Genomic DNA, 22359 nt, shown 5'->3' on the forward strand with positions numbered 1-22359 from the left:
TGAATGACTCTTCATAGCCAGTTCTAGAGAAATGATACTTGACAATGTTTGTGCTGACACAGAAACGTGCTGTGTCGTCCGTCATACTTTTGAAAAAAGTCCTTTAAACTTTATGTAAAAATTTGAAGACAGAAATGCACCTTTAAGATAGTTTCCTTAAAATCTCTAATGTCATAATGCTTTGTGACACTCGATGAGAAATTTCCTGACCATCTCCCTGTGTTTGGTGGTTATTGTAAATTGATTCAGTTCCTGACATGACATAAAAAATAGATATGGAGGGGGGTGATTCTCCCAGACCACTGCACAGCAGCCCAGGAGATTCAAGTGGAGGCTGTGTGGTGGGTTCCCCACTAGGTGACATAGTCTCGACACATCTTGGGTCACCAGATTTCTGGTGCCGTCAGCTCCATGCCAGAAATCGGCACAGCTGCATAAATTATTTAAATGGTAATTTAAGTCTGATTTTGGGGTTTCCAGGCCCACTACAGGACCCACCCCACCTCCCCCCCCTCCATCGCCAGGAGTGTTTCACTCCAGTGGGGTTTACAATAGCTCCCCACTAGTAGGGAGCTGGTGGCCCAACCCAACTGGAGCAAAGTGCGGGGGGGGGGGGGGGGTGGTTCATTGAGGCCTCCCAGGAGGTTAGGGTAAAGGGGGGATATCCCCTGGGCTTTGCCAGTTTGGCATTGCCAGCCTGAATCTGTAGCACTGCCCAAGGAGCAAATTGGCAATGCCTAGGGGACACCATGACACTGCCCACTGGGCATTGGATAGGCCGATGGCCTATATGCTTCTAGCTTCTATGTTTCAATGAGACACTCCTAAAAACCCACATTTTTGATCAGACTGTTGGTTACCAGCTCTCACATCTCCTTATGTGTCTCAATGCCAAATTATCATTGAAAATGTCCTGTGAAGTGCCTTGGCTTGTTTTACTGTAATAAAGCTGCTCCATGAATACTAGTGGTTGCTGCTGGACCGTGTCAGGGCAGTTATGAGTTAACCATGAACTGTAGGAGTAGAGTCAAATATTCTCCAGATCGCAAAAGATGGAGGGTTTCTTCTACAGATTATTCGGGAGATTTTGGAGTTTTGCAATGAGTTTCATGGTTGTGGTGACTGAGTTTTTGTTTTAACTGAAATATAATTTTCATGGTGGGATTGATTTTTACACACTCTAGATTATTGTTAGTTCAAAGTTCTGGGTTATGAGTTCACTAACATATAACCACACCATCGTGACAGCTTGAAATATCTAACGCTGCCTTGGCTTGTACCTTGTCCTGAATTCCTGCATGCTCGCAGTTCTTGCAAGCAGCTGCCCTGTTGAGAAAGGTACTGCTCTCCAAAGAGCCATGACTCCAATGTGATTGTAGCTGGAGTTTTGACATGACCTGACTGTTCCTGGAGCCGGTTGGGGCAGCAGCGACTAGTTTGGATGCAGATTTGGACTTTCAGCAAATCATGGATGCAGTTTAAAAAGTATTCCTGCTTTCTGACTGTGTGACAGCAGGAGAAACCCTGCACAAACTAAATGCTCTGAACTCCTTGGCTTCGCCGGGAAAAGGATTCAACAAAAGTTATGTTCCTTTTCTGAGCAAAGTCAAAGGCCTCAATGATAGGTGTGTAGGATTGAAACAGTTATGGATAGGTATCCTGGCTATGTTACTGACTGCTAATCTACATGTTTAGTCCTGTGATCATGCTTAATTCAATAAAAGCTGTTACAGTTTTTAATTTTTCTCCCTGCCCTCAATTCTGTCCTCACTTGGAAATGTTGGACGAGATATTCTACTCCCATTTTCAGGGACAAGATCACTGGCGGGAGTGAGAAATCCCACAGGGGTCACAAAACACAGTTTAGGTTGGCAGGATTTACTGTTTTGAGTGGCCCCGTCCCCTTGCTAATGATGTTGGGATCCCTATATGAATATCATTATAAGGCCCCTATGGCTGAGAGTTTACTCCTTCCCCTGTTAGAATGTCTATACACAGCGATGTAAATCATGATAGATTCCCCATGACATGCCCCTGGCAAGTAGAACCATCTGAAGGCATCCACCAGGGAGAGAGGGTCATGGCCGGGCACTGCCCCCTGTGACTGCCTGGGCTCGCGCAGTGCCGGGAAGGGTGCTGTTGAGTGGCTGGAGTTGTATGGGTTATGGTTCGTGGGGGGGGTGGGGGGTTCTATTTTTAATTTTTTGTATTGGAGTATGACACTGTTGGATCCACCCTTTAACTTTATTTTAGACCCTAAACATATGATGGAGGAAACTGCCCTTGGCCCGGTGGCTTCCACACCATTTCCCTTCTGCTAAGCCACTCTGCCTAAAAATGAACCTTTGGAGACCATGCTAGATTGATGGCATTGCTGTAGGTTTGTCTGGCTCAGGAGCATAGTTGAATGTCTTATCTTCAGAGGAAGGGATCTGGCAGGTTTGGGTCATTGCCCAATGTGGACCAGCCAGACAGAAGCAAAGCTTTGTTAAGTTTGCCAAAGTGAGAGCACAGAATCATAGGCTATGGGTTCAACGCTAGACTTCATGCTGGGTGCAGCACTCAGGGAATGCTGTATTACTAAATGCTGCATCATTCAGAGGCTCCAACCTTGATCCAGGTTTCCTCACTGGGCGAAATAATAAACCTATTTCATTGCGATGAGGTGTCTTGCTTCCGGAGAAGTATGTGAATAAATTAATATGCTGCATCTTTACTCACAGATTCTCAAATTTAACAACAAATTGCTAATTTTCTCCCCTCTTTCCCCCTCCACCACTGCAGAAACTGAAGCACAGAGAGGTGTTAGTGGGCTTGCTGTTCCTTGTCTTCCCATTCATTCCTGCCAGCAACCTCTTTTTCAGAGTGGGGTTTGTGGTGGCGGAGCGGGTGCTGTATATGCCCAGGTAAGGACTGCCTGATGAGTATGGAACTGGTCATGACGGAGCTGGGTGATGGTAACCTTGTGGCATCTGCTGAGGAATGTAAGTGTGTGTGTGTGTGTGTGTGTGTGTGTGTGTGTGTGTGTGTGTGTGTGTGTGTGTGTGTGTGTGTGTGTGTGTGTGTGACTTTAACTGTTGTGCAGGTTGGTGGGAAGATTATCTGAACTTTCTCATTAGATTCCCACATCAGACATTGCAGGAAGGAGTGTTTGAAAAATTCAGAGTGACAGCTGGGGGTGTGGGAGGAATAGCGAGAAGATGGGCTGATGAGGGAATGGGAGGGCAGAGGGTGTTCCTACAGCTGTTTCAGAGGATTTGATGTATCTGTTTAGCAAGCCCCGTTGTGAATTGTGCTGATGACTGAATACCGGTGTGAGTGTATGGAATTGGTAGAAAGCGACAGCAGAGCAGATGGAGTTAGGTCAAAGAGCAGCCGTGATCTTATTAAATGGCAGAACAAAGCTCAAGGGGTTAAATGACCTACTTTAGTTCATAAATCCCTAAATTATAAAGGAGGGTGCCTGCCACTCAATTCCTAGTGGGTCCTTACAGCAGAGAGTGAAGGCATCGGAACAGGGGGAGGCCAATGAACACTTTGAGCCTATACTGCCAGTGATGTGCATCATGTCCGATCTGTACCTTAACCCCACTTATCCACCTTTCCTCTATATTCCTTACCTAACTAAAATCTATCAATCTCAGTCTTGAACTCAATAATCCCAGCACTCGTGAGGGGAAATGTTCTAGATTCAGCTGTGCTTTGTGTGAAAGAGTTGCCTGCATTCAGTCCTGAAGCACCGTGCTCCAATTATAAGATTTTGTCCTCTGTACCTCTAACACCCCTGCCCTCCGCCACCAGAGAAGGTAGTTTCTTGCATCTTCTCTCTCAAATTGTTTTGTTATTGTTTGATACCTTGATTGCATTACCCTTTATTCTTCCAGACTTGATCACAGAATTATGACAGTGCAGAAGGCGGCCATTCGGCCCATCCTGTCTGCACTGGCAGGCCGAATGAGCAAAGTCACTTGGTGCCATTCTCCTGCCTTCTCTCTGTAACCCTGCACGTTCTTCCTTTTCAAATAACAGTTAGCACGCCATGCTTAGGCAACTTTGTCTTCGTAATTTAACCCTTTGAGCCCTTTCTGGGGAGTTTACTCTGTTTCCTGTCCCAGACCAAGATAACTTGCTTCAGTTGTGGTTTCCAAACACAGAGCTCCAGGTAGGGTCTGACTAGGACTCTGTACAACTGAAGCATAACTTCCTCAAAACAAAAGCAACAATCCATTAGCTAGTTTCATTGATTTGTTTTGTCATTTTTCACCAGCTTTTAGTAAGCCTTAGGCGACTGTCTCTGTGGAGTTTGCACATTCTCCCCACGTCTGCGTGGGTTTCCTTCAGGTGCCTCGTTTCCTCCCACACCCCAAAATTGTGCAGGTTAGGTAGATTAGCCATGGTAAATACATGGGTTTACAGGGATAGGGCAGGGCACAGAGGCCTAGGTATGATGCTGTTTTGGAGAATCGATACACTCAATGGGCTGAATGGCCTTTTTCTACACTGTAGATATTCTACGGTTCTCAGAATCAAAGAATTACTGGTGTCCAAAAGTTTGATCAGATAAGTAGATTTTAAAAATCTCTCTGAATTGAAAGAGATAATCCAGAATTTATGACATAGGTGGATGAAGGGAAGCCCACCAATGGTGAGGTGAAGGAATTGGCCAATGCACAAGAGGCCAGATTTGGAGGAGGGTTCTTGGGCTGGAGGATCAAGACAATCTTTGATTATTTCCTTGCATCTCTCTCTCTACCTGCACCTAACCCAATTTCTTTCTGTACTCGCCACAGGGACAAAACTATCCCTCAAGTCATTTAGCGCTGCAATTTCAAATTCACACTTACCTGTCTTTTTGGCCTGCAATTCATTGTGACTTTATGCAGCTACTGCAGTGCTGTTCCTAGCCTTATCTCACCCCCAAGAGTCCCATCCAGCTTCCCCTCCAGACTTGGCCATCCCATTGCTCTCCCGATCAGTCTCTCACCTTTAACCCCTCATAAACTTGCGCTCGTCCAAAATTCTGCTGCCTGTGTCATTCCAAATTTCATTCATCGTCACTTCTGTCCATTGATGAGCTTCTCTGACTTCTGGCAACAGTACCTCCAGTTGAACACGTTCTTGCATGATTTCAAATCTCGCCAAGGCCTCGCCCCTCCCAGTCTCCCTCATCTCCCCCAGCCCCACTAATTCTTGATCTCTGCACTGTTCCAATTTTTCCACATCCCTGATTTTAATCACTTCTGTCATTGGTCCTTGTGCATTCAGGTGCCTCAAAATCCAACTCCGGAATTCCCTCCATAAACCTCTCTATTTTTCTCTCTCTCTTGCACTCAGTACTCCTTAATGTTCTGTGGGTTCTTTGGGACCTAATGTATGCTGGGAAAATTTCTCTCTACTCATGAAGATTTAGGTCTGACTGCGGAAGGATTCTTCAAAACTTTATTTACATTATATACATGATCAGTTGCTGGGCAACTAAATCTTTCTTGTGTACAGACCACTCAATAGTCTCTACAGAGTCTCGAGGGGCTAGATGGCCTACTCCTGCTCCTACTTCTTATGTTCTTACGTTCTAACACATGACTGCTAATATCACCCTTCCATTATCGCGCACCATGGCAACACAGTGGTTAGCACTGCTGCCTCATAGCGCCAGGGACCCAGGTTCGATTCCTGTTATCGTGTGGAGTTTGCACGTTCTCCTCATGTCTGTGTGGGTTTCCTCCGGTTCCCTCCCGCAGTCCGAAAGAAGTGCTGGTTAGGTGCATTGGCCATGCTAATTTCTTCCTCAGTGTACCCAAACATGTAGGTAGGTGCCAGTGTGTGCGACTAGGGGATTTTCACGGTAACTTCATTGCAGTGTTAATGTAAGCCTACTTGTGACACTAATAAGTAAACTTAAAAAAAACTTCAAAAATCATACATTTTGTTGTACTTGTTAATTCTCAGATACTTTCGACCAGAATACTTACTCAAAAATTTTACCCCAGTGCTTTATTTGCAAGACCAAATCTGGTGTACTGATGTTGATGTGACCCAGATGTGGTTTTCCCAACAGGATTATGCAGCAATTTGATTGATTTCACTTGACTGAGTCAGCTAGAAATATTGCACAGTGCTCATATAGAAATGAAATGTCTCAAATTAGCCAGGAAGATTCCACAAGACAATATTGCCTTCCGAATATCAAAAATAAACTTTACTTGTACTTTACTTATGAGTCACAAGCACGCTCACATTAACACTGCAATGAAGTCACTGTGAAAATCCCCTTGTCGCCACACTCCGGCACCTGTTCAGGTACACTGAGGGAGAAATTAGCATGGTCAATGCATCTAATCAACACATCTTTCGGACTATGGGAGGAAACCAGAGCACCCGGAGGAAATCCACACAGACATGGGGAGAGCATGCAGACTCTGCACTGACAGTGATCCAAGCCGGGAATCAAACCCGGGTCCCTGGTGCTGTGAGGAAGCATGCTAACCACTGTGCCACCATGCCACGCTGGATAAAGGGACAAGGAAGACGGAGAATCTCATGTGCGTACAATCTTTCAACGTGATAGCTTGCCTCAATCTTGGCCTCCTCGCCTCAGAGTCAGAGGTTGTGAATTTCAGGCTCCGTTCAGGCCTTGAACACGTGATTTAGGCTGACATTCTGTTGCAATGCTGAGGATTTCACGAGAGTTTTGCTGGCTTGCCCTGGGTTCTGATATTGGGCCCTAAAGCCGCTGAGTCTGCACAGTTGGCAGCGGGACCAGGTGGCAAGTGGGTCTGTGGCATCATGACGTCAGTTAAAAGCCCACCAGCAGGAAATCAGAGACCCGGCAGAAAGTGGCCAGAGCTAAGGCTGCAAGGGGGAGGAAAGCTAGAGGTGCCCTTGCAGGGAGGTGGAAAATTTGTTATGTGCCAGGGCCAAGTCAGTAGGCCTTGCAGAGCAGAGGAATGGAGCTTCCTGTGGTGTGTAGAGCCCAGAGGAGAGGCTGTTATTGTCAGTGGGGCCTCTCCTCAGCAGCTTAGGAAAGATAGGCCTCTATTTGACAAATTTATTGGTTGTGTATTTTTGTAGAAATGAAGCACTTTGTGAGGGACTGAGGGATCAATCATGTTATAAGAATTTAGGTTCTTAATTGATTACTCTGGGTGAAATAATTGAGACGCACCAAATTCTGAGAGTCCGTTCTGGTAAAAGTGTTCCTTTTGCCACCGATCCCTGTCCGCAATTGTTCCTGGCCTGGCTGTCCTGGTGATTCCATTTCCTGGGGTGTAGTGGCTTTTAAACTTCAATGTTGTTGGGACCTGGAGCTTTTATTTTACACGGGAAATAATTTGGATGAAACTGGATAGTTCCTGTCAGTGATTGTGTTAGAGTGGCCTTGTGTCTGTGCACTTAACTGCAGATTCTCCTTTGGCTTTGTTCCAAAACGTGACGAAATTCTACTGAGCATATAGTTTTATCCCACAAAACGGATGCATGCTTGGAATAAAAATTCTTTCCCCTGGATGTCTTTCCCCAAGAGATCCTTCAAATATGGCAGCGTTGGCTGTTTGCCAATTTTATTCTCTTCCTTTCTATCTCTCTCTCTTTCTCTCTCACACACATATTCTGTAATCAGTTTCCTATGGTTAATATTCTAATGAAAGGTTGAATGTTTCTGTATGATTTAGTAAGGTAAATGGGTTTCTTTTCCCCCACCTCTCCTGAGGGGAGTGACTTGGGCTGGGACCTGATTTCAAGGTGGACAATTGTCCATCTAGGAGGACAGACATAGAGCAAGTGGAGAGATGCTGAGATTTAATTTGCTCCTTTCCTCTCCAGGTCATTTTATGTTGTTGTAGCAGGATTCTTAAATGTTAGTTGCCAATAGGATTTCTCCCCTCATGAACAGGGGCACGGAGGCCAAATATAAGGTTCCTTTTCCAACACTGATTTTCACATTTACTTGCGATCCATTCATTCTTGTGCAGAACATTGAAGATCTGTTTTGTACCTATATGGAACATTTTTCTGAATAAATGTGGCCTCAGCTGTGTGGAACTTCACGCAATTAGATATTTCAGTGCACACATGCAGAATAACTTAATGTGTTTTCTTCAGTTTTCATAGACGAAACAGTATTTGGAATAGAGTAGAATCTCTGAAGTGCAGAAGGAGGCCATTTGGCCCATCAAGTCTGCACCAACACCAAGCACATCCAGACCCTATCCCCATAACCCCACTTATTTACCCTACTAATTCCCCTGACACTAAGGGCCAATGTAGCATGGCCAATCTACCTAACCCTCATATCTTTGGAGCGTGTGAGGAAACTGGAGCACTCGGAGAAATCCATACAGACATGGGAGAATATGCAAACTCTACACAGACAGATACCCGAGAGTGGAATTGAACCTGGAGCTGTGAGGCAACAGACCACTGTGCTACCCCGGTTTATTTGTGTTCAATCATAGCATGAGTCCCTTCTTGGCCTTGTCTACGTCCAATCCTGTAACGTTCTCAAACCCTGCCGTGTTCTCTGATTCTTGACTCTAATGTATCCCCACTACCTTCACCTCACATTGTGGTTGCCCATTTAGTTGCCCAGATCTTAATGAATCCCTTCCTTGTTCTCCTTATCTCTCGATCATTCCCCCTCCATTTCTAACTGAACTCTTCATTGTTGCTGCTAGCATCTCGTTCTTTACCCACCATCATTGAAGTCTGATTATGCTTATAAGAGCCTCCATGGCTTCCTTATTGATATTAAAGTCTCTATATAAATGCAATTTATTGTTTCTTTAAGACAAGATGTGGAGATGCCAGCGTTGGACTAGGGTGAAGACAGTAAGAAGTCTTACAACACCAGGTTGAAGTCCAACAGATTTTTTGGCAGCAAAAGCCACTAGCTTTCGGAGCACTGCTGCTTCGTCAGGTAATTGGGATTTCTGTTCACAAACAGGGCATATAAAGACACAAACTCAATTTACAAAATAATAGTTGGAATGCGAGTCTTTACAGGTAATCAAGTCTTAAAGGTACAGTTGATGTGAGTGGAGAGAGCGTTAAGCACAGGTTAAAGAGATGTGTATTGTCTCCAGACAGGACAGTTAGTGAGATTTTGCAAGCCCCGGCAAGTTGTGGGGCTAACAGATAGTATGACGTGAACCCAAGATCCTGGTTGAGGCCTTCCTCATGTGTGCAGAGCCTAGCTAACAGTCTCTGCTCAGTGACTTGTGCGCTGTTGTGTGTCATGAAGGCCTCCTTGGAGAACACTTACCTGAAGTTCAGAGGCCGAATGCCCATGACCGCTAAAGTGTCCCCCAACAGGAAGAGAACACTCTTGTTGAACAGATGAATGAACACTGCTCAACAATCACCAGGCAAGACTGTTCTCTTCCTGTTGGAGAACACTTCAGCTGTCACGGACATTTGGCCTCTGATCTTCGGGTAAACGGTCTCCAAAGTGGCCTTCACCACACACAACAGCGCAGAGTCGCTGAACAGAGACTGATAGCCAAGTTCCGCACACAAGGATGACCTCAACCGGGTTCACGTCACACTATCTGTAACGCCCATGACTGGCCTGGGATTGCAAAATCTCACTAACTGTCCTGGCTGGAGACAATATACATCTCTTTAACCTGTGCTGAAGCTACTCCGCACTCACGTTGTTTGTACCTTTAAGACTTGATTACCTGCAAAGACTTGCATTCCAACCATTATTTTGTAAATTGAGTTTGTGCCCTGTTTGTGAACTGAAATCCCACTCACCTGAGGCAGGAGCAGCGCTCCGAAAGCTAGTGACTTTTGCTACCAAATAAACCTGTTGGACTTAAACCTGGTGTTGTGAGACTTCTTACTGTTTTTAAGACAAGCCAAGCAAAGTGTGAATGTTTTGTATATTCGGTGTGTGGGGGGGGGGCGCGGGGTGTGTGTTTGTGTGTGTGTGTGGAGGGAGGTTGCTTATTTTCCAGTATGTTCATGTGTTTTTATATCTTTACCCTCCCCCTACTTTTTAACTTCAGTATGGGATACTGCATCCTTGTTGTCCATGGCTTGAACCGATTGTGTGGAGTTCTCAGTAAATGGGGAGCGAGCGTTGTCACTGTATCCACCTTGCTTGTCCTGGGACTGTTCTTCTGGAAGACTCTGAAGCAGAACGAGGTGTGGCTCTCCAGGGAATCTCTGTTCAGGTGAGAGAACGGGGGATTGGTGCTGTTTGGAACTGACGCTGTTATAGAGCCAGCATGATACATGAACCTCTACACAAAGGAGATGAGCAGAGGGAAATTTGACCTTTTGTTGAGTAAATGTGCTTTTGGGGCATACCAAGAATGTTTCAGTTTCAGCAGAGATTTTTTTTAACAATAGGAGTGAGATTTATGATCCAAAAGAATGAGCCTGCACACAAACCTATTCAACTGTGCTTTTTGACATGATTTGCTCTAGAAATGTGTTTGGTGGGACTTATCTGTCTGTCGTATTGCCACTCTTTAACTCCAGCACACCCTTCAGAGTTGAATTGACTTAAATGTTCGTTGATGTGGTGCTGGTGGCATTTCTGCAATTTCCTTGTTGTCTGACTTGGTTCACATGTGCAGATCCAGGTTGTGGGGGTAGGGGGTGGTTGCAGCTCAGGTCATATCATAGGATAGGGGAAAATTTACTTTCCTCAATTTGACCACCATTGCGCATGCCATCACTACCCTTTTCCCCCAATTTCTTCCTTGGCGGATATCAGGAATGCGAGGCACTTGTGATGGGAAGTGTTTTATATACCCTTTCCGCATCAGAAACCCGTCCTTGCTATTCATGTTCCACCTCTGGCAGAAAATTGTAGAAGTAGCAACAGACATCAGAGCAACAGAAAAATGACTGACTGCACTCATAGAAACTTGGAGCAGGAGTAGGCCATTTGGTCCTTCAAGCCTGCTGCACCATTCAGTATGGTTATGGCTGATCCTCTCTGTAAATGTCATACTCCCACACTCTTCCCATACCCCTTGACACCTCGAGAGTCGAAGAATTTATCTGTTTCCTTCTTAAATATACTTAGTGACTTGGCCTCCGCCATCTTCTGTGGAAGAGAATTGCACATGTTTGCCTCCATCTGGGTGAAGAAGTTTGGTCTCTCAAATCTCCTCTCAATCATCTAAATTCCAGTGAATACAGGCCCCACTGACCCAACCTCTTCTCATACGACTCTGACAACTCCTGTTTGATCCCAGATTGTTCCAATTTAGCCACTTAGAGAAAACCCAGGCTGAGGACTTGGGTTTATTTCCAGGAACGAGATGTAGCCAAAAATAAGAATGTAGTATTTGTAAAGGCAAAGGGTTTAGCAGCCGTGATAATAAGTAAGTCAGTGAGGTTAGGTCAGAATTGGGGGTAAGATGTGGAGGCAGTGACATTCACACATGCAGAGAAAATGGACAGTAATGGAGGAAGTTCAAGGTCAAGATAAGGTTCGGATGAGAAGGTTAAGTTGTGAAGTGGAGAAGATTGTGAAGGATAGCAGTGGCTAATAAACGTTTCCGCTGGCTGGTGAGACAATACTATGAGGGTATGAGTTTCATAGAATCATAGAACCCTACAGAAAGGGGCCCTTTCAGCCCATCGAGTCTGCACCGAACACAATCCCACCCAGTCCCTACCCCCATATTCCTACATATTATATTCACTAATCCCTCTAACCTACGCATCCCTAGACACTAAGGGGAAATTTCTTAGCATGGCCAATCAACCTAACCTGCACATCTTTGGACTGTGGGAGGAAACTGGAATACCCGGAGGAAACCCACACAGACACGAGGAGAACATGCAAACTCCACACAGACAGTGACCCGAGCCAGGAATCAAACCCAGGTCCCTGGAGCTGTGAAGCAGCAATGCTCACCATTGTGCTACTGTGCCACCCAATCACCACAAAAAATATTGCAAATAAGCGTAGAAGGAAATAAAGTATCTTTGTGCAGAGGGAAATTGTGGTACAATTCCCCTTGCGAACCTTGCTGAAGCAGAGTCCTTTTTAAAAGGAAATTACATTTTTTGTGTGAAAAAGAGGACACTAAAGATCGTGGGAGTGTGCAGAAGAGTGGATAAGACTGGATGGTTACTTTGGGGAAAAATCAGTGACCAGATTTAATGACCTCATTCTATGTTAGAATTTTCTATCTTCAGGTAATGTGTTCCATTAACAGCAAAACAGTAAGCGTATAGTGCACACTTGAGTATAGCCTCAGAAGCCCTACAATTTTCTCCCTTCCTCATCTGTTTGGAAAAGCGTAGGCTCCTTCAGTTCATTGAAGCATTGTCAGTGTCAGCAGCAGACGTTATGAGGAATCACAGCTGATCCTAAAATCCTGTTCTTGCCTGGTGTTTGCACACGCATGGCCTTCAAACAAGGAAGAGGGATGGCATCCTTGGCCACTTTTTTCCTCCCTGATCCACAGGAGCTGCCGTGGGTGACTTCTCTCCATCAACAACTGCCCTCCCATCCATTGACTTTCTCTACACTTCCTGCTGCCTCGGCAAAGCAGCCAGCGTAATTAAGGATCCCACACACCCCGGACATTCTCTCTTCCACCTTCTTCCTTCGGGAAAAAGATACAAAAGTCATGTACCAACTGACTCAAGAGTAGCTTCTCCCCTGCTGCTGTCAAACTTTTGAATGACTTACCTTGCATTAAGTTATCTTTCTCTACACCCTAGCTATGACTGTAGCACTACATTCTGCACTCTCTCATTTCCTTCTCTATGAATGGTATGTTTTGGCTGTATAGCTCGCAAGAAGCAATACTTTTCACTGTATGCTAATACATGTGACAATAATAAATCAAATCAAATCAAATCAAAAGGTATCCTGAGTCCAGCGTGGGGGTGCTGAGCCCTGGGACTGTCGTGGTCTGTACACTTTGGTAATGGAGACCTTTCTCTGACTCATTGGGATGGCTGAAATTAATCTATCTTTGCTTTTTTGCAATGTTGATCACACGTAGTGAATACACTTCACGTTCCACCTTACACACTCACCCCAAAAAGTTGGATTGTGCTGCACAGCATCAGATCGTGACTGTCCTTCTCATAAAAACATGCAGGAGCTCCTGTAATTAAAACAGAAAATGTTGCTAAAGCTAAACAGGCTAGGCAGCATCCGTGGAGAGAGAAACTGAGTTAACGGTATGAATACAGGAGTTAGAACAGCTTGTTGAAGTTGTACAAGACATTAGTAAGGCCACACTTGAAATGTGTACAGACTTGGAATACTGTGTACAGTTCTGGTCATCCTATTATAGAAAGGATATTATTAAACTAGAAAGAGTGCAGAAAAGATTTACTAGGATGCTACCTGGTCTTGATGGTTCGCGTTATAAGGAGAGGCTGGATAGACTGGAACTTTTTTCCCTGGAGCATAGGAGGCTTAGGGGTGATCTTATAGGGGTGTATGAAATAATGAGGGTATAGATAAGGTAGAAAGTCAACACCTTTTCCCAAAGGTAGGGGCATCTAAAACTAGAGGGCATAAGTTTAAGGTGAGAGGGGAGAGATACAAAAGTGTCCAAACTGGCAATTTTTTTTACTCAGAGGGTGGTGAGTGTCTGGAATGAGCTGCCAGAGGCAGTAATAGAGATGGGTACAATGTTGTCTTTTAAAAAGCATTTAGACAGTTACAGCAATAAAGTGGGTATAGAAGGATATGGGCCAAAAGCGGGCTATCGGGACTAAATGGTTACATAAAGGGGCGGCAGAGACAAGCTGAGTTGAAGGGGCTGTTTTCATGTTATAAACCGCTATGAATCTATGATTCTTCTTCAGAGCTAAAGAGGGGTAGAAATGTGATGGATTTTATACTGTTTAAGAAAGGCGGTGGATCAGGTAGAGCAAAACTGAAGGTCAGGGATAGATGGGAGCTAAGGACAGATTTGACAAAAATGTCATGGGCACAAGACAAAGGGAGTGTTTATATTAGTGTTAAAGACTAAAGAAGGTGCTGATAGTGGCATGAAAGTAAAATAGCAGATTATGTTAATAGTAGGGTCAGAGCTGTGTGAAAGCAAAACCTAAGAAAAGGTGACACAGGTCCTGGGGAGGTGGAGTTGGGACAAAAAAATGGATTACAAATAGACGCCAAGATGGAGAAAACAGATCATGGGCTGACGTTGTTGAAGTCAATGTTAAGTCCAGAAGACTGTAATTGGAAGATCGGAGATTGTAAGGTCTCCACTACCATTTGGTTACTGCTGCCATTTCTAGATAAGGTTGCTTGTTGTACACATTGGTGTTGACATTGTGGTAATGATGTTTGGAGGATAGGAGAACAGTAAACGTGTCCTTGATGTTACCTTCAAACCATAAGAAAAATCTTGGTTTTGCCCTCTGAATTAATTTTAGGTGTTGATATATAATTGTGGACATTTGTGTTGAGATTCAATTTGTTAAATGGTTTGGAGTGTCTATTGATAAATGTAATGAGGATAATAAATGTGTTGTTTCCATTAATACTCATGCTGAGACAATAATTCTAGTTGTTTATTTCCCTGACTGTTTCTACAGGTCTGGAGTTCAAACTCTGCCTCTTAATGCCAAGGTGCACTACAACTACGCCAACTTCCTGAAAGACTATGGTCGCCATGATGAAGCTGTTTACCATTACAAAACAGCTCTGATGTAAGCAGCAAAGTCTATGTTTTCTTTGCTCTATTTGCCTAACCCTTGGTCTTCAGACCTGAAACATTTCCTGCAACAAAAGGGCAGTCTCCTGCTGAAGAGGCTTGGCTCAGTGTTCAAAGTTTGTCGTCTGGAGCAACTGCTTGGCCCGCGTCCAATGCCTTTGAGTCTCCTGATGAAGGGCAGTACAAAAAGTTACCATAGCTACACCTTTATTCTGTTCAGAATGAGGTGGCCTGCTGCTGTCTGAGCAGAGCATTATGTACTCTGTCTTGTTTTCTGCTTTGTAGCTCTTTATCAAGAGATGGGTTTTAGGTCTGGCATACCAGACAGACAGTGTAACCCAGGCCTGATGGTAGGTAAGCAGAACAAAGGGTAGGCTTGGAATAAATATAGAGATCCTAACCGGGGGGGAAGGGGGAAACAGGTTTCAATTTCTCCAGCACCTTATCAAGGTCTCAGAATGCAATTGAAACATAGAAATTAAAAGCAGGATTAGATCATTTGGCCCTTCGAGCCTGCTCCGTCATTCATTTTGATCATGGCTGATCATTAAATTCAGCACTCTGATCCTGCCTTCCCCACATGTCACTTTAATTCCAAGAACTACATTTAATTTCTTCTTGAACTCTCACAAAGTTCTGTGATTTCACACATTCGCCACCCTCTGGGTGAAGAAATTTCTCCTCACCTCAGTCCTAAAAGGTTCACCTTTTTATTCTCAAACAATGACCCCTAGTTCTGGACTGCTCTGTCAACAGGGACAGTCTTTCTGAATCTACTCTGTCGAACCCTTTGGAATGTTATAAGCATTTAACACTTAATGGATTATTTTTGAAGTGCCGTCACTCTTGTCTTGTAGGCCAAACACTGCATTTTTTGTCCATGTTGCAGCCTTGAAACCGGCCATGATCATGATTCATAGAATCTCAGACTCCTACAGTGCAGAAGGAGGCCATTCAGCCCATCAAGTCTGCACCAACCACCATCCCATCCAGTCTAATTCCCATAATCCAATAACCTCATGCGTTTACTTTAGCTAGTCCCCCTGACAATAAAGGGCAATTTAGCATGGCCAATTCACCTAACCAGCACAGTTTTGGACTGTGGAAGGAAACTGGAGATGCCAGAGGAAACCCACACAGACATGGGGAGGTTGTGCAGACTCTCCATAGACAGTGACCCAAGCCAGGAATGGAACCCGGGTCCCTGGTGCTGTGAGACAGCAGTACTAATCACTTTGCCACTGTGCTGTCCCAGCAGTTAATCTGTCTTTAGTTGATGAAGGAGAAATATTAATCAAATCACCTGGAAAGCAGATATGATCTTTGAATAGTGCAATGGGATCTAATTTTCATATGCAACAAGTTTGCATCCGGTTAAATACAGTTGAACATTGTTGTTTTTACATAGGATGTACAGCATAGAAACATAGACTAGAGGAAAGAGCCTCAGCCTGTTTAATCATTTCTGATGGACAAATATACTGATTAAAGACCTAGACAACATGCCATTAAGCCCTTGACGTTGCTGTGCTGCGTCTGATGATGGATTTTCAGGACTAATATTTCTTTTTTCCCCCTGCTGGATTCTTCAATCCTTTTCTGCCAGGTTATATCCACGTCACGCCAGCGCACTGAACAATCTCGGCACGTTGACCAAGAATGTGTCTGAGGCAGAAGTCCATTATAGACAGGCCTTGGAGTTGAACCCTCAGCATAACCGTGCGCTCTTCAATCTGGGCAACCTGTTGAAGTAAGTGCAAAGATTTGATGTAAGCTTTGGAGAGTTTTGGAATGTTGTGGTAATAACACTTGTGTTAAAATTTCATCATCAGCGATCACTTCTGCAAGTGGGTCTCACTTTCCTCACTCAATGACGATTTCTTAACTGTTCCAATTTAATTATGCAATATGCAATCTAGGGGCTGTTAGGTGAATGCACATTATTAACCAATAACTCTGCCTGATGATCCAACCAATGGTTTGAATAAACATCCTATGTAATCTGCTCTCTAAACATTGATCCTTTGTCAATTAAATTTAACCATAGCAATATCATAATATCGAGGATGTGCAGGTTAGGTGGATCAGCCATTCTAATTCTCCCTCAGTGTATCTGAACATGCGCTGAGGGGTGAATACAGGAATCAAGTTTTTAGATATCCAGATCACCAACAATCTGTCCTGGTCCCCGCGTTCTGACACTATAGTTAAGAAAGCCCACAACTGCTTCTACTTTTGCAGAAGACTAAGGAAATTTGGCATGTCAACTACGACTCTCACCAACTTTTACAGACGAAGCTACTGAGGTATTCACAATGAGTGCACTTAAATTTGATCCAGTTCCCACTGTAACACTGTCAATGCAGTTCTCGTTCAGTCACAACATAACATCGCATTTGGGGAGACAGTGGTGTAGTGGTATTATTGCTGGACTAGTAATCCCCAGATCCAGGATAATGCTCTGGGGACCAGGGTTCAAATTGGCGGATAGTGAAATTTGATTTCAATTAAACTCCTGGAATTGGAAGTCGAATGATGGCTGTGAGTGAAATCATTGTCGATTGTCGTTAAAAACCCATTTGGTTTTCTAATATCCATCTGGGAAGGAAATTACTCATTAAAATGGCCTAGCAAACTACTCAGTTCAAGGGCAGTTAAGGATGGACAACAAATGTTGGCTCAGCCAGTGATACCCACATCCCATGACTGAACTTTTTAAAAATCTGGAATTAAGTTTTCTTGTATTTATGGAGAAATTTAATAGAGGTTTTATTTTTGCAATTTATTTATGAGTGTCACAAGTAGGCTTACATTAACACTGCAATGAAGTTACCATGAAATTGTTCGATATTGATTTGATTTATTATTGTTCCATGTTTATTCTTGTCACGTGTTAGTATACAATGAAAAGTATTGTTTCTTGCACACTATACAGACAAAGCACACCATTCATAGATAAGGAAAGAAGAGAGTTCAGAATGTAGTGTTACAGTCATAGCTAGGGTGCAGAGAAAGATCAACTTTATGCGAGGTAAGTCCATTCAAAAGTCTGATGGCAGCAGGTAAGAAGCTGTTCTTGAGTCAGTTGGTTCGTGTTCTCAGACTTTTATGTATCTTTCCTGACAGAAGAAGGTGGAAGGGAGAATATCTGCATTACGTGAGGTCCTTAATTATGCTGGCTGCTTTTTCGAGGCAGCAGGAAGTCCTGACAGTGTCAATGGATGGGAGGCTGGTTTGAGTGATGGACTGGGCTTCATTCATGTCCCTTTGTAGTTTATTGCGGTCTTGGATGGAGCCATGTCAAGCTGTGATACAACCAGAAAGAATGCTTTCTGTGGTGCATCTGTAAAAGATGGTGAGAGTCATAGCAGATATGCCAAATTTCCTTAGTCTTCTGAGAAAATAGAGGCGTTGGTGGGCTTTCTTAGCCATAGTGTCAGCATGGGGAGACCAGGACAGGTTATTGGCAATCTGAACACCTAAAAACTTGACTCCCCTCGTCGCCAATCCGGTACCTGTTTGGGTACACTGAGGGAGAACTAGCATTGTCAATCCACCTATCCAACTTGTCTTTTGTACTGTGGGAGGAAACTGGAGCACCCAGAGGAAAGGCTATGGGAGGCTCTGATAGACGGATTGGGGCAAATCATATCCGCTGGTAGGCGGGTCAGTAACTCAGAGGAAAAAGGTAAATTGCACAAGAAGCTGAGTACGTCTCAAAAGGCTAGCAATTAGGAAAACTAATACAATGTTATCAGTTAGGGAGGTTATGCTTCAGTTGTACAAGGCATTGGTGACCCACATCTGGAGTACCACGGACAGTATTGGTCTCTTTATTTAAGGAAAGATTAAATGCGCTAGAAGTAGTTCAGAGAAGGTTAGCTTCACTTCTGATGTGAATGGATGGGTTGTCTCATGAGGAAAGGTTGGAGAGGTTCGGTTTGTATCCACAAGAGTTTGGAAGAGTAAGAGGAGGCTTGGTCAAAACCTTCAAAATCCTGTGGGGTAGTGACAGGTGGATGTGGAGACGATGTTTCCACATATCAGAGAATCTAGAATTGGAGGTCACTGTTTAAAGATAAGTGGTCGCTTATTTAAAACAGAGATGAGGATGGGGGTCATGAACCTCTGGAACTCTCTTCCACAAAAGACAGTTGAAGCAGTGTCTTTAATATTTTTAAGGCACAGCCAGATGGATTCTTGCTAAACAAGGGGGCGAAAGGTTATAGGGATAGGCAAGATTGTGGGATTGAAGTTACAATTAGATCAGCCATGATCCTATTGAATGGCAGAGTAGGCTCAAGGGGTTAAGTGGCCTACTGCAGTTCCTAATTCGTATGCTGATATGTATGTTTTTTATTAGACATGGTGAGTAATGGTCTGGAATGCACTGTCTGAAAGTGTGGTGGAAGCAGATTGAATAACAACTTTCAGAACTGAATTGGGAGAAAAGGATGCTTAGAACGTTCAAAGAGGCACAACAGAATAAATGGACTAATTTGATTCAGAATGACTATCATATGGGACCTACATTGTGTGTTCCATAAGAACATAAGAAATAGGAGCAGAAGTAGGCCATCTCGCCCCTCGAGCCTGCCCCGCCATTCAATAAGATCATGGCTGATCTGTCGTGGCTCAGTTCCACATTCCCGCCCACTCCCCATAACCCTTAATCCCCTCTCTTATCAAAAACCCATCAACCCGCGTCTTAAAAATATTTAGCGAGACAGCCTCCACCACTTCAACGAGCAGAGAATTCCAGAGATTCACCACCCTTTGAGTGAAGAAGTTCCTCCTCAACTCTGTTCTAAACCGCCCTCCCTTTATCTTGAGGCTGTGCCCTCTAGTCCTACTGTCCTTTCTGAGCGGGAAGAGCCTCTCCACCTCTATCCTATCCATCCCATTCATCATCTTATATGTCTCAATGAGATCTCCCCTCATTCTTCTAAACTCTAACGAGTACAAGCCTAGTTTATTCAGCCTCTCCTCATAGCTCAACCCCCTCAACTCCAGTATCAGCCTAGTAAACCTCCTCTGCACTCCCTCCAAGGCCAAAATATCCTTGCGTAAGTGCAGCGCCCAAAACTGCACACAGTACTCCAACTGCGGACTCACCAGTGCCCTATACAGCTGCAGCAAGACCTCCCTACTTTTATATTCAATCCCCCTCGCTATGAAGGCCAGCATCCCATTCGCCTTCCTGACCACCTGCTGCACCTGCAAGCTGGGTTTTTGCGACTCGTGCACAAGGACCCCGAGGTCCCTCTGCACCGTTGCGTGCTGCAGTTCCAAAGCACGTACACCCAAGCATAGTGAAATCTCAGGTTCGGCAGCAGTTTGGATTGGAGAATCAGGTGGAATTGTTATCACAGATATTACTGTGGTCTGGCTTCTCGGTGTTGCTAATTGGATGACTATTTGTCATACAATTTAGATCTCACCAGTGTAACACGTACTGTCACAAATACTGTGTTTACCTGCCCACTCCAATTGCTTTTCAGACTTGTGTTGACTTTTTTATTGACTGAACAGAAATTACCTTGCCTTATTAACTTTCAGAGTGCAATAGCCATGACAGAGGACATCCTGGAGCCTTTCTGTCAAATTTCATTGCTAGAGCATTGAGAGGAGAAAATTGAATTCCTTCCACAGATACAGGGGGAAGACGTATCAAGTTTCTCTCTCTGGCTATGCTGACAAAAGCGTCCGTTGTGCACAAGTCTAATAAAATGGAATTGAAGTACAGTCTATCCACGATCTTTTTGCACAGCAGAAAAATCTCAAGGAACTGAACGGTCTCCTCCTTTTTCAATGTAAATACAGGTGTGTGAGGATTGCCTTTGGGACTGGTGGATGTGGAGGGTGGAGAGTTCAAATTTTATTTGTTAGTATCACAAGTAGGCTTACATTAACAGCGCTGCTGTGAAGTTACTGTGAAAATCCCCGAGCCGCCAAACTCCTGTTTGGGTGCACTGAAGGAGAATTTAGTATGGTCAATGCACCTAACCAGCATGTCTTTCGGACTATGAGAGGAAACCAAAACACCCAGAGGAAACCAAAACACCCAGAGGAAACCCACGCAGACACAGAGAACATGCAGACTCCACACAGACAGTAAACAAACCTAGGCACTGTGCCACCCAAGAGAGCAAAGAAGATGGGAACAGCTGAAAGAGGAAGAAGGAGGAAGTGCCTGCTCACTGCGGAGCAATATGATGGACACTTCGGTTTCACGAGCAGCTAGTGGCTGTGTTGAACCATATCAGCTGCCAAATTCTCTAGTCTCTCAGTCTGGTTATGGATCTAGGGACACCAACAGCCATTCTGCATTGATGGTGAGCTGTGGTGCGTAGTTCACTGAGCCTGTTTTTCACCTTCCCAATCTTGCAATGGGGCCAGAGGACTGTGACTGAGAAATTGTGGTTGTTTTTCAGATTATAGAGTCCTTACAGTGCAGAAAGAGGCCATTCAGCCTATTGGGTCTGCACCAACTCTGAGTGGGAATCTCACCTAGGCCCTAGTCTGGTAACTTCATGTATTTATCCCTGTTAGTGCCCTAACTTACACATGTTTGGATGTTTAGGGGCAATTTAGCATAGACAATCTGCTTAACCAGCACATCTTTAGACTGTGGGAGGAAACTGGAGCATCTGGAAGAAACCCACGCAGACATGGGGACAACATGCAAACTCCACACAGATAGTTACCTGAGGCTGGAATTGAACCTGGTGCTGTGAGGCAACAATGCTAACTATTGGGCCACCTATCTGGAGCTCTTCAGTCTCGATTGGTTAATTGGGCTTGAAGAATGTTTAAAGAGTGTCATCAGTCATCCAGTATGAATTGGCGGAAGCAATGCATGGGGATTCTTACACCGTTAATAGGTTGAGATCATATAAAATCTGACTAACTAACAGTTCACACTTCTTTAACCTGTGCTTAACCCTCTCTCCACTTGCATTGTCTGCACCTGTAAAGGCTTGATCATCTGTTAAGACTTGCATTCCAAACATTATCTTGCAATTAAAGCTCCGTCTAATATGCCGTGTTTTATGAACCCAATTCTCTGCTCACCTGATGAAGGAGCAGCACTTCAAAAGCTCGCGATACCAAATAAACCTTTTGGACTTTAACCTGGTGCTGTGAGACTTCTTATTGTTCCCGCCCCAGTGTGAGACATAAGAATGTTTACCCAGGTTGTGTTTGTTTGTTCTGCCGATCCATGAGCAGCATCAGCGAATTGCATTCAGTTTTTAATGTTCAGCTTCCCTGAAGGTAATTTTGATATGGCCATTTGATTTTGACAGTGTTTTTCTGCACTGTCACTCATTTCTAACTCAGCTGTGAGCGAGCAGTGATTCTGAGGCAGAAGTGGGAAGTGAAAATTCTCATCCTGATGGAGTGGCGGGATGGTGTTGTAAGATCAAAGCTGAGCGGAGTTGGAGACAAAGTTAGACAAAGGGGCCATAGGAATAGGAAGAAGGAGCAGGAGTAGGCCATTCAGCCTCCTTGAGCCTGCTTCACCATCTAATTATATCATGGCTGAACTTTTTACTTCAGCACTATTTTCCCACACTATCCCTAAATCCCTCAATATTTGTAATATCTGGAGGTCTCTCGATCTCTCTCTTGAATATACTCAGTGACTGAGCCTCTACAGTCCTTTAAGGTAGAAAATTCCATGGACTGGGGTGGGAACAATAAG

The 22359-nt window shown here is 44.2% G+C and overlaps 1 protein-coding gene across 1 annotated transcript in view; it reads left to right on the top strand.

Moving 5' to 3' along the window:
- tmtc1 (transmembrane O-mannosyltransferase targeting cadherins 1) overlaps positions 1 to 22359 on the top strand; it is a 177065-nt gene that overhangs the window by 101107 nt on the left and 53599 nt on the right. The window contains exons 8-11 of the mRNA XM_080190684.1: positions 2785 to 2906; positions 10008 to 10175; positions 14536 to 14649; positions 16261 to 16404. Coding sequence (XP_080046810.1) covers positions 2785 to 2906; positions 10008 to 10175; positions 14536 to 14649; positions 16261 to 16404 — 548 coding nt within the window. The remainder of the gene's footprint in view (positions 1 to 2784; positions 2907 to 10007; positions 10176 to 14535; positions 14650 to 16260; positions 16405 to 22359) is intronic.

The sequence above is a fragment of the Carcharhinus amblyrhynchos genome, chromosome 6, assembly GCF_965287045.1.
Source record: "Carcharhinus amblyrhynchos chromosome 6, sCarAmb.v2.hapA, whole genome shotgun sequence".
Lineage (NCBI taxonomy): Eukaryota > Metazoa > Chordata > Chondrichthyes > Carcharhiniformes > Carcharhinidae > Carcharhinus > Carcharhinus amblyrhynchos.